Source organism: Ambystoma mexicanum, chromosome 5q (genome assembly GCF_040938575.1).
Source record: "Ambystoma mexicanum isolate Mex_15411 chromosome 5q, UKY_AmexF1_1, whole genome shotgun sequence".
Lineage (NCBI taxonomy): Eukaryota > Metazoa > Chordata > Amphibia > Caudata > Ambystomatidae > Ambystoma > Ambystoma mexicanum.
The window spans coordinates 834645880-834657955 of NC_090933.1; the positions used below are offsets into that span (position 1 = coordinate 834645880).

A 12076-nucleotide genomic window follows, 5' to 3' on the forward strand; every position below is an offset into this window, starting at 1 on the left:
GTTTAGGTGGGCTCGAGGTTTAGATTTTCTCAGTTTCGAGGGTGCAATGGTGTCTAAGGCTGTAAGCATGGCCCGGTTGAATGTGTCTACCAGGGCCGTAGGGTCAGAGCATGAGGGATCCCGAACATTGAGAGCTGGAAGGAGGAGGGGGAGGAGTCTATCGCAGGTAATGTTGCGTTTGTTACGGGTGGCCATAGCCGGGGCAATGTTGTGAGGGAGGCTGATAGGTTTGGACTCAATATTGAATGTAATTAAGTTGTGGTCTGTCCAGGCGCACTGTTGGTTAGAGGTGATGTTGATGGGACAGTTGAGGGCGGCTAGCCAGTCAAGGGTTCTGCCCTTGTTGTGGGTAGGTTGGTTTAGGAACTGAGTGAATCCAGCATTAGTGAGGATGTTGTCAATAGACGAATCAGCAGTGTCCTTGGGGTCGTGGAGGCCTAAGTTGAAATCCCCCAGTATCATGACCTGGGAGATAGCTTTGGTGTTGTGTGTGAAGATGTTGGAGAGGTCCTCCGCGAAGGTGGATAGTGGGCCGGGTGGCCGGTAGAGTAGATGGAAGGTGATAGAATGGTTGGGTGTGAGAGCTAGTTTAGCTGTCAGTGCTTCCAGAGTGGAGGAGTGATGTGTGGCTGAGAGGTGGAAGTTCAGAGCGTTTTTGTGGATGATGGCGATGCCACCTCCTTTAGATTGGATGGAATTACGGTCATGTCTGATAATGTTGTAGTCAGGAGGGATAGCGAGGGAGAGAAGAGGACCTGAAGCTGGGTGGAGCCAGGTTTCAGTGATTGCTATAAAGTCGAGGTCAAGGTTGAGGATCAAGTCAGCTACTTCTAGGGCGTGAGCCGGGAGTGATCTGGCGTTGATTAGCGCGCCTTTGATATTGTTTAAGTTAGGGGAGTTGGAAGATGGTGGTAGATTAGGTGAAAGTGTAGGTGGTGACAAAGGGAGAGGCAGTTTGATGCGGTGAGCTAAATGATGGGAAGCGTGGGTAAGACGCGAGCCAAGTCTAGCATTTCTCAAGGAGATAGAGCAGGGTAGGTTAGGTAAAGGTCTGGTGGCGAAGTGCTGGATCCAGAGGGCTGGGTTGTTAAGATAAGGGTTGGTGTGGTGAGCGTGGGATGGCATAGTTGAGGTGTGATGCAAGTAAGAGTGGTAGATAGAGGTGGTGGTATGGTATAGTGCAGTGCAGCCAGGGTGCAGTATAAGGATGAGAAGGGTAGGCAGCAGTCTGGTAAGTAGGGTACTGAAAGAGTACAGTGGTGAGTTTGCAGTAGTTAGACTGTTGGTGGGGGGCATGTTGACCTAGTAGAGTCTAAGCGCGCGTGGTCTGGTAAGGAATGTGAGGGCGACCATATGACATTTACACAATAACACTAGTCTGTTAGTGACCAGGGGCACAACGAATTAATCCGAATAAATCCGAATAAATAATCCGAATAAACTTGTTTGACTGACTGAAATGTGCCTTTCCTGATGAAAACCATGGATAAGATAGCTAAGATTCAATTTCCAGAACATCTGAAAAGGACTGAAGTCTACCATCCCAAGCAATCGGGCTTTAGGTCTTTACATGGCACGTAAAGTGAATGACTGAATCTACGGACCGAAATGCTGAAAATAATGGACAGTAGCAAGACAGGACTGCTGATGTTACTAGATCTTTCAGCCGCCTTTGACCCTGTGGTCTATGATAGGCTTTTGGATAGACTCAAGGATATTGGCAATTGTTTTGATGACACTGTAGGCTTTTGGATAGACTCAAGGATATTGGCAATTGTTTTGATGACACTGTAGGCTTTTGGATAGACTCAAGGATATTGGCAATTGTTTTGATGACACTGTCACCTGGTTTAGAGCCTTTCTTCAAAATAGAATGTCTAAGGTTGTTTGAGGAGAAACTTGTTCTAAACCAGAGCGCTTGGGATATGGAGTGCCACAAGGCGCATGCTTATCACCGCCCCTCTTCAATATATATGCAACCTTTTGACAAAACTGGGAGTGCGTTTTCCGAATTATGTGGATGATACTCAGCTCGTCATTGAGTTAAGTGTTAACTATGACAGCCATGCCAAGAGAATTTCTTTGATTAACACATCCATTCAAAACTGGATGACCAAAATGGCATGTGCTTGAACGCTGCAAAGATAGAGCTCTTGATTTTTGGATCGTCACAAGTGCGCCACAAATTAGACAGCAAATACTCTGGATTTCTTATAGATAACCATTGCATTATTACAGTTGCTAAAGTGAAAACCTTAGGGGTAGTTCTTGAAGAATCTTTGAGTTGAGCCGCTCATGTATGAAATATCACCAGTAAAAAACAATATTATTTGAGATTACTCCGACTAGGGAATCGCTATGTTTCGGAAGCCAACAGTACCACACTGGTTTGTGCTTTAATCATGCCTAGGATTATGATATGATATGATATGATATGATATGGCATTTTGTAATTGATTACTGTAGTGCACTGTTTGTTGGTGCCGGGAAAGGTAGTTTGGGCAAACTCCAGATTGTACAAAAAGATGCTGTACGTATCGTGAAAAATGTTCCCAGGCACAAGCCCATATCATTCCACAGGACAAACCTACATTGGCTCCCTGTAGAGGCTAGAATTTGCTACAAAGTTTGCACTATTGTACATAAATACCTGTATGGACATGTTCCTGGATACTTGAAAGATCTTATCAGTGTTTCCCAACATGAGAGAACTACCAGGTCCTCCAATGCTATACGGCTGACTGTCCCTAATAGCAAACGAGAGAGAGGTATGGGCAGATCCTTTGCGACGCAGGCAGCTCTGACATGGGATAATCTCCCGTAGGATCTGTGTACTGAGAGCAACCAAATTATTTTTATGAAGCGACTAAACACGGTTTTATTTGTCTGAGTAAATTCCTTTTAGATTTCTAACACTTTTCAGTTCCCTCTCTTTCTGCGCCATGATGCCTGTGGGCTCCGGCGCTCTATAAATAAATAAATAAATAAAATGAATATAATATGTGTAAGGAAAAATTGTTGCATCGTGAAATGAATGTTGGAAAAAACTGGGGAACAGGAAATTCAGGCTGCCAACACCTTCTGAGCTAGCAATGGGATTAATTAAAAGGGGAAGATTGCTGCTATTTTCCATGCTGACTCTATGCGCAGGATTGTGAAGTAAGGCCTAAGGGTGATCAAGTAGTGGAAACCTCAACATCGCTTGTGCAAGATTTACATGATCAATCCAACTTTGTCGACATTGATAACAATTAATTATTAGAATTGTTTTTTTTTTGCTTCAGCAAAGTTTCACAGCCGTTGCTGACATGCCAAAGCCGCCTACTTTGGCTACCCTAAATGTTGCAAGAAATCCGGTCAAGGACGATTCCCCATTGCTGAATTATCACAATCACAGATTGGTAGCCTCTATACATAGGTTGCAGAAGTGTAGCAATAATTGTGCAGTCGAGCACATATAGAAGCAGAAATTGGCTGGGACTCCGCTGTTGGCGAGGAGCAGAGTTTTCATTCAACGCTCCATTATTTTGCCTAACTTGAATCCAACATGCAGTGACCATGCTGCCTGACTGACTGAGCAGCTACCAACAAAATCGGAACACTGCACATTGCCGCGTGTGCCGAGCAAGTGTGGCAGTAAGTGTGCAGTTGAGCACGTAGAGACGTGGAAATTAGCTGAGACTGTGCTGTTGGAGAGGAGCAGAGTTTTCCGAACCATTATTTTGCCTAACTTGAATCCATCGCTTGGTGAACGTGCTGCCCCCTGCCTGAGCAGCTACAACAAAATCGGGATGCTGCGTGCCAGCACGCGTGTCATGGAAGTGTGGCAATAAGTGTGCAGTCGAGCTGTCTGCGGCTTGGTGGAGACTCATATGTGCAAAGTACCCTATATTCAAATTAACTGTACATCATAAACGTGGTACCTTTTATAATTATAACAGTACATCATACCTGCTAAAGCAATGGCTAAAACAAACCGCTATAATCTGCGTAAGAAAAAATAGTTGCATAGTGAAATTAATGTTGGAAAAGCTGTGGAACAGGAAATTCAGGCTGCCAACACCTTCTGAGCTGATGAGGGGATTAATTAAAAGGGTAAGATCGCTGCCTTTTTTCCATGCTGGCTCTATGGTGCAGGATTGGAAAGTAGGGCCTAAGGGTGACCATGTAGTGAAAACCTGGACATCGCTTGTGCAAGATTTACATGATCAACACAACTTTTTCGACATGGATAACAATTCATTATTAGAATTGTGTTATTCGCTGCAGCAAATTATCGCAGCTGTTGCTGACATACCAGTGCCGCCTAGTGTGGCTACCCTAAATGTTGCAAGAAATCTGGTCACGGCCATTGCCGAATGATCCACTCACAGATTATCAGCTTCTCCTAATCTCTTTCCTCAATCAGACTCGATAGATGTGTCAGATAACATGCAGGCAGGGAATTAGCCTTTTGCTGAAGTTCAGTCTTTCATTGTAACCATTCAATTAGCCATGAAGATTTTACTTAAAATTATGCAGAAAAATCCATATAAGTGTTTAAGGCCCTGTAATGCCTGCACAGGAGCACGAGATCCATGGTTTGAAATTATACAACTCTGTTTGACAATGCGAGGGTAATAACATTTACTGTGCCCTCTGATATTTTGAGTAAAATAAAGCTCACACTAATGCAAGTGATAAGGTGGTTGACAGTGCTTTAAGTGGGGTAAGAAATTGAGGGGGGCCCTCGTTTGGGGGCGTGGCTTCCATTGTGGGCGTGGCCTAAAACGTGCACATATCATTGTAAGGTGCGCAAACAAATATATAAATGTATGTGAGCATTTATATATTTGTATGCGTACTACTATGATTTGTGTACCTTTCAAGCCTTATGAACATACCAATGTTACGTATTTCTATGTTTATAAAAAGGTGGCTTGAAAAGTGCACAAACCATAGTAATTTACGCACACTTGTGTGCTTACCTTACTATGGTTTGTGCACTTTTCAAGCCACCTTTTATAAGCATAGAGATTTATAAAATATTTCTATGTTTATAAAAGACGGCTTGAAACGTAAACAATTCAAGGCATCTTTTATAAAGCGTTGAGGACGGACAAAACCCGAGGTGGCTTTGTCCATCGACAAAGCTTTATAAAAGATGCCTTGAATTGCGCACGTTTCAAGCCGTCTTTTATAAACGTAGAAATAGCCCGAGGCCCCCTTCACTGAGCCCGAGGCGCCCTTCACCCTCTGCAAACCCGCGGACTCCGTGATCTAATCTGCATATTAAATCATGGAGCCCGCAGGTTCGCTGAGGGTCAGTGACCTGGCGAGGGCAAACAAAGGAACTGTAACTTCCCTGATGAACCCTCACATGAGGGGTCATCAGGGAAGTTACAGTGACTGACAGAAGTGCCAGCCAGCCTCAGCGACGCTGTGCCTGGCTGGCACTTCTGTCAGCTCGCCTGAAATTAAACTGGCGGGCGCATATCCCATCGCGGCTGCGGCCGCGGTGGGATAATGCATCCCGCCAATGTTGTGTGGGATGGGGGGCCCCGGCAGGGCCCCGGCTCAGTCCCACTTTTTGGAGACTGCCGGGGCCCGGCCCCAGCCCACTTTAAGCACTGGTGGTTGATCTAATACAGGATAATGAAAACGTTTCTGTACAGTCTGACTCCTCTGAAATGTATTTGGCACGCAAACAGAGGAGGAAAGTAAGAAAGAGGGAAAATCGTAGGAAAAAAAGACTGACAAAGAACACTTGGACTTTGACAAGTTGGTTGTTAAATGGCAATGGGTCTGAGACCAGTATCGTCCAAGAGGCGATGAACTGTCTGAATCTCCACATAGAGCGGTGGAACTGGAGGATAAAAGGACTACACGTACTGAACATTGCTCTACCCCTGAACGCTTGTGTAACGTTATGGTGTGTGTGTGCAGGATGTTGTTAGCATTCCCAAACCTGATAAATTAAATGAAAAGGACAATATTACATTACTACGTTGACAGTAAGACGTTCACGATAAAATGGCCGAACCAAAAAAATAGAGAAAAGAGAGTCAATCGGTCAGATATACTCCTCTTACTAAAACAAATTCCCCCATAGCGCCTGTTGGAAGCTAACAACTGACTTTGTTAACCACAGTTTTTTTTTTAATGAAATCCCAGAAGAGGCAGGACCAATAAATGAAAGAGCAGATTGGTGACATCACACAAAGCCAGACTGATGTACATGGAAGAGATGCAGAGATGAGAGAGTGAAGATATTCTATAAGGCATCAAGAAAGTATCAAAGATAAGTGACATCCCAGGCTGAAGAAACATATGCTAAAGAAACAATGAAGATATTAAGTCATTTTATACATGTAGGGATGCAAAGAAACGCAAGTAGACCAAGTATTCTTGAGGCTAGCTATGTAGTGAATAGATTGAGGCAGGCGCCAACGTGTATATATATATATATATAGGTGTAAGTAAAGAATGGATGTTTCTACAACATGCTATAGCAGAGCTGGACCAGAGAAGGAAGGCCTTTTTCAGTGTGTTGCAGTTGAAAAAATAATGAAATTACAGAAGTGAATCTCAGAAATGTGAGGCTGGAACAGCCCCAAGAAGCCAATGTGTTATCAGACTGTGATGAGCAGGCATTAGTTGCAATAGTGTGAAAGAATGAAACTCCTGTTCAGAAGGCATGGACGAAAACAAGGAAAATGTCAGAGTTTCATTAAATAGTAGTATTTTGAATGCACCAGAGCTCAAATGTGTGGTCTTCAGTCACGTGAAGGGATGAACTTGGACAAACATGACGAACCAAACCTACGCAGAAGGCAGAGCGTTCCTCTACTCCCCTGTATTCTCCAGAGCAAAGAACATTTCCGGGCCAAGTTCATCAGACCACTGAGGTGATGATAGATGATTGGTGGGAAGCTATGGTAATGTCCAGCACAGCAGCACCTGGAAGTCCAGCTTGTGTGCTGCTAACATGGGTGGAAAAGGTCTGACGAATGTAAGAGTGCCAACCAATTGTAGGGGGGCCACATGATTAAGATCCCTATAGTTTCTATAGCCAATAGGGCGTTGTGTATTTAGTGACATTCATGGTGAATTGTTTGAAGGATGGGCATAGTAGTCCCACCTGATGTTAAGGAGCCTAACACTTTCTTAGACTAGTATGGAACATATACCTAGATGTTCCTTTAAGCCTATCACATTTGCCTATCACATTTGCCACTAGGTTTTTGTAGTTTGCCACGTAGGATGACGGTAGCAAATACGTAGGTTAACGCCATCAATGACGAGATTTTACTATAAGTATGATGTTTTTTGTTAAATGCATTGAGAGACCATGCTATGAGACGCCCGTTGATGTCCGTTGTACTCCCTATTTTAGATAATTGATATTAAAACAGTCAAATTTGCTAACTTCCTGAGTCATTTTGATTATTGATGTTTGAGTTTCTTCTGCATACCCATTCATCTCAAAGTATTGCTACCTCATCTTAAAGGGCTGGGTCGGCTGTCCCGGTTCAAAGGTATTAAATATTGACTTGGAACACTCGTGAGTTTAGTCATCTTCTTGGATCTACAGGTTCCCTTGACATTTTGCTTAAAAATTATATATTTTTTCTACAGGAGTGCTGATTACTCTAAACTGTATATGGATGGATACCATAATTTTCAAATACTTGCAAAAAAGGTAACTATGGCAGGCCCTATGGGGGGCTTCTGATTGGAGTAAAGCATTCCCTGACTGCTAGCAGAGTCTGGACAGCTCAATGTGAAGATAATATTCTAGCCATTGAAATGGTGAATGATGACTCTGTTGGCAGAAAGAGAATGCTGGTGATAAACATCTCTGCCCTCCCCATGGTGCTTCTACAGAAGCTATATATGACACTCCCTCTGAATTGCTACCGGAGTGGATTGAGGGTGATATGCCTGCTGCCTTTGTCACAATGAATATATGGAATCCACAAGTGTTAAGAGTAAAAGTATTATGGCACAGAAGGTTGCAAATAGCATGGAGGGATGTGGTTAAGTTTTCTGAACATTGTGTTATTGTGTGAAAAGTTCAAATTGAACTAAGACACATTAAGTAAAGAAATTGTGTTTTCTTAGAGTACACCAAATAATACACAATCCAAGACTTAATTATGTTTGTATTTATGTTTCAGGGTTTAATGACCATGCTGTACTTGATGGTGGAAGACGTATTTCTACTCATCAATTACTTCAGTTTCAGCTACTGGCTGTTTGTGGGACTCTCAATTGCAGGGTTGCTGGTGCTACGAGTCACACAGCCGGATAGACCAAGACCTGTCAAAGTAAGTAATTGAAAGGAGAAACAAGATAAAATGCTGTAATCACATGATTTAGGGCCTCATCAGGGGTTGGGTGGAGCAGCAGAAATGCAGCGGTAATGCGTATTACCCCTCCGCCGAATGTCGAGTTTGGCTGAAAATTGGAGGTTTGCCTCCAGCTTTTTGCTGGAGGTAAAACTCTCAGCTTTCCACCCATTTGCGGTGCTATTACTGCAGCGCTAATACAGCTGGCAGTAATAGCGCTGTTACTGCCCCATAGAGTCCTATGGACTCTTCAATAAATGGGGAGTAACACCCTTACCACAGCCCACCAAGGTGGTGATGAGGCCCTTAGTTATACATGAATTAGGAAGAATGGTAGTATTTTGAACCTTGTGGTGACCCTTGTGTCTTTGTGTGCACTTTTTCTTAACTAACACAGATGAAATGTTTGACTTAGATGAAAGTTAAACTCAGGGGGCGTCCATATAATGAAAGGAAGCCCTTGCATTGTTCTTAGGCACACAGAGGCTTTTACCGGATCAATCTCCTCTTGGTTTTGTCTGCCCTATTTCCCTATGTCTGGAGTACTGTTATTGGTCCCAGATTATTTTTTAACATTCTATGTTTCATTGCATTTGCGGGTTAACAGGTTGCAACCTTGCTGTCGCAAATGAAAACTGTACAATCCCTTGCTTCAAAATCCCGTGCTTTATGGCGAAATTGCAATAGCCATTGACAATTATTTCAGGGAAAATGATGAGGAGGGTATCTCCCTCTGTGTCCTGTGGGATGCAATGAAGGCTGTTCTAAGGGGGACTTTATAAATGGGTCAGCTGCCTACTTTAAATCCAGAGCCAGAGAGAGGGAACGACTGGAAAGTCAAGTGCATGAGCACAAGTTGCTCCATGCCCAAACCCGATCTCAGGTGGGCTCTCAGGTAAACTCCGAATAGCCAGGTCTAGTTTGGGGGTATTGGTGGCTTCAGAAACCACCAACTCCCTATTACACACAAAACAATGTTATCGCACTCAAAGTAAAAAGGCCAACAGGCTGTTTGACTATAAGCTGAAAAGGGAGAAAGATACAAATCATATCATAGGCATTGAGGATGTGAACAGGGTGCTTCATTTCATGGAAGTGGAAAAGCTTGAGGTCTTTTTGCTTTCCTGTGCAGAGCTATTGGCAGCCAAGGGATCCGACTTTGAAGCTCAGGACTCCAATTTCACTCAACCCTGGATCCTGCTCCCAAGCGCATCAGGATCACCTTAAACTTCCTATCACAAAGGAGGAAACAAAGCTAGCCATCAACTCTCTCTTTAGTCAGAAGGCCCCGGGCCCAGGCAGAATTAACCTTCTTTTTTTATAAAATGTTTAAGTTTGTTGACGCCACTTACAGCCTTGTTTACTTAATTTCTTGTTAAGGGCAAGGTATCCGATTCTATTGAAAAGTCTTGTGCAGCTCGTATCGCACCGATTTTTCCCCTTAATTCTGACGGCAAGATAAACTCCAAGATTCTTGTCACCAGACTGATGGAGGCCCTACCTAGCATGGTCCATCCGGACCAAACCAGATTCATTTTTGGCTGAGCACACACAATAACATCAGATGGGCTATCAATGTAGTAGGAGGCTGGGACTCCAGTCAACCTTGTTGGTGCTGGATGCCAACAAGGCCTTTGATAGTGTTGACTGTAGGTTACTCCTCTTGACTTTACAGGTGTTTGGCTTTGGACCTTCCTTTGTGGGATGTATTATGTCCTATTACCAATCCCTGAGGACCAGAATCCGCAGCAATGGCCAGTGCCCACGATTTAGCTCTCTTTCCAGGGGAACACAGCAGGGTTGCCTGCTGCATCCCCTAATCTATGCTTTGGTGATGGAGCCCCTAGTGATCCACATACGGCTGATACATGTATTCGAGGTATCCCCGTGGTTGGTGCTGAGCATAAAATGGCCATCTATGCTAACGACGTCCTACTAATGATGTTGCACACTTTGTCGACACTCCTGGACTTGAAGTCGGAACTCAGGTTGTTCTAATACTTCTCAGGCTTTTCTATAAATTACAAGTACAGGGGGCTGAATATCTCGGAATTCCTCTGATAATATGCCCAGTATCAAGCAAGAGTTCCCATTCCGTTGGGAAACGATATCCTTGACTGCCTTTTCCGGATTATAGCAGGGCAAATTTTCCATCCCTCTGTAAATCCTTCACTGATGATTTGGGATTATCATGAGTTCTCATGGATAGGTCTGATCTCGGCGGCAAAGATGAATATCATCCCTAGGCTTCTCGATTACACACTGGCCATCCCAGTCTCTGTACCTCACCCTTACCTCGGGGTCTTGCACCAGAAAATTATGTCGTTCATTTGGTCTAATCACAGACCCTGCGCTGGCAGGCAGGCCCTACATTCAAATAAATGTAATGGTGGTCTGGGACTACCTATTCTTCAGGACTATGCTACATCAGCCAATGCTTCACGTGTTATGGCTTGGCGGCCACTAGGCTTCCCATTTTAACACTCCCACACTTTGGTGGAGCTCATGGATGCAGCAGGGGAAATTTGCTGCCCTCTACCCTGGTCTCTCTGGTGTATTGGGACAAAACACTTAAATTAAGAAGGTGCCACCTGACATTAGCCCCCCAGTGCCAGTTTTTGGAAACCCTTGCTTCTCTCCTGGGCTTTCTGCAGGGTGCTTCGGGCGTGGCGAAGGGGCGACCTGCAACATCTGAGCCAGCTGTATTGTGAGGATGCTCCTCTCACATTTCAGAACTGCAATTAGCTGTTTTGCATCTCCAAGGCGTAACGTTTCAGACATTGTCAAATTAGACATTGGATTGGTAATCGCAAGACCCTAGAGGCTGGGACCCGCTTGCTCACTGCGTTGGAACTTACTTTGCAAGTGGGGCTTCACAAAAAGAAAGTCACTAGATTGGACATACTTTTGGACAGATCGGATCTGGGTGCCTGGCTCCCCTCTATACTGCGATGGGAGGAGAAGCGGGGTTGCTCAATCACAAACCAGACCTAGGGTAAGATATGTGTGAGGGCTGCAACCACGTCCCCATGTGTGACAAACAAGGACAATGGACAAACAAGGACAATGGACCTCATTACGACCTTCCTGGTAAAGTCGGCACCTTACTGGCATGGCGGCAATAACGTGTCCGATTCCCAACCATACGATTGGTCGTGCACGCGATTACTGCCAAGCCCAAAAACCCCTTACCGGCAGCACGCTAAGCGTAAACACCTCTTCCGCCTACCACTAAGTTGCGGGGACTGGAAATAGCGTACTCGGCAATAGCAAGCACCTTAATGCCGGAAACGGAAATAGCGTCATCGCGCCGGAACGATAAATGTAACGGCGACCATCTTGAAAAACACAATCCATTGCAATCCTCCATACATAGGACTTGCATCAGCAGAACAGCTGGCCCAACTGCACATACAACCAAATCACCACATCACCATGCCCAAGGCCCTGGAAAAAGGAGCTGCGCACCTGCGCAAGGTGCGCTTCTCTGAAGAAGAGCTGAACATGCTCGCGGACAACCTGGCTGAAAATGGTGAGGTTGTGTTTGCTGCTGATCTGCGTCAACCTGCACAGTTGAGTAAGAAAGAGATCTGGGAGGAGGTGGTGCACAAAGTGAGTGCGATTGGCACCACCCCATGCACGGTAAAGGACGTTCGCAAGCGCTGGGATGACCTGCGCCTGCACGTCCGGAACATCCTTGCAGCAAATCGTAGCCAGGGCATGGCAAAAGGTGGCGGAGGTGCCTC

General features: G+C 44.7%; 1 protein-coding gene across 1 annotated transcript in view; it reads left to right on the forward strand.

The window, feature by feature from the left end:
• The window catches only part of LOC138497698 (Y+L amino acid transporter 2-like), a 461544-nt gene that overhangs the window by 370485 nt on the left and 78983 nt on the right, over positions 1–12076 (forward strand). Inside the window, exon 8 of the mRNA XM_069621313.1 lies at positions 8160–8309. Within this exon, the coding sequence (XP_069477414.1) occupies positions 8160–8309 (150 nt within the window). The remainder of the gene's footprint in view (positions 1–8159; positions 8310–12076) is intronic.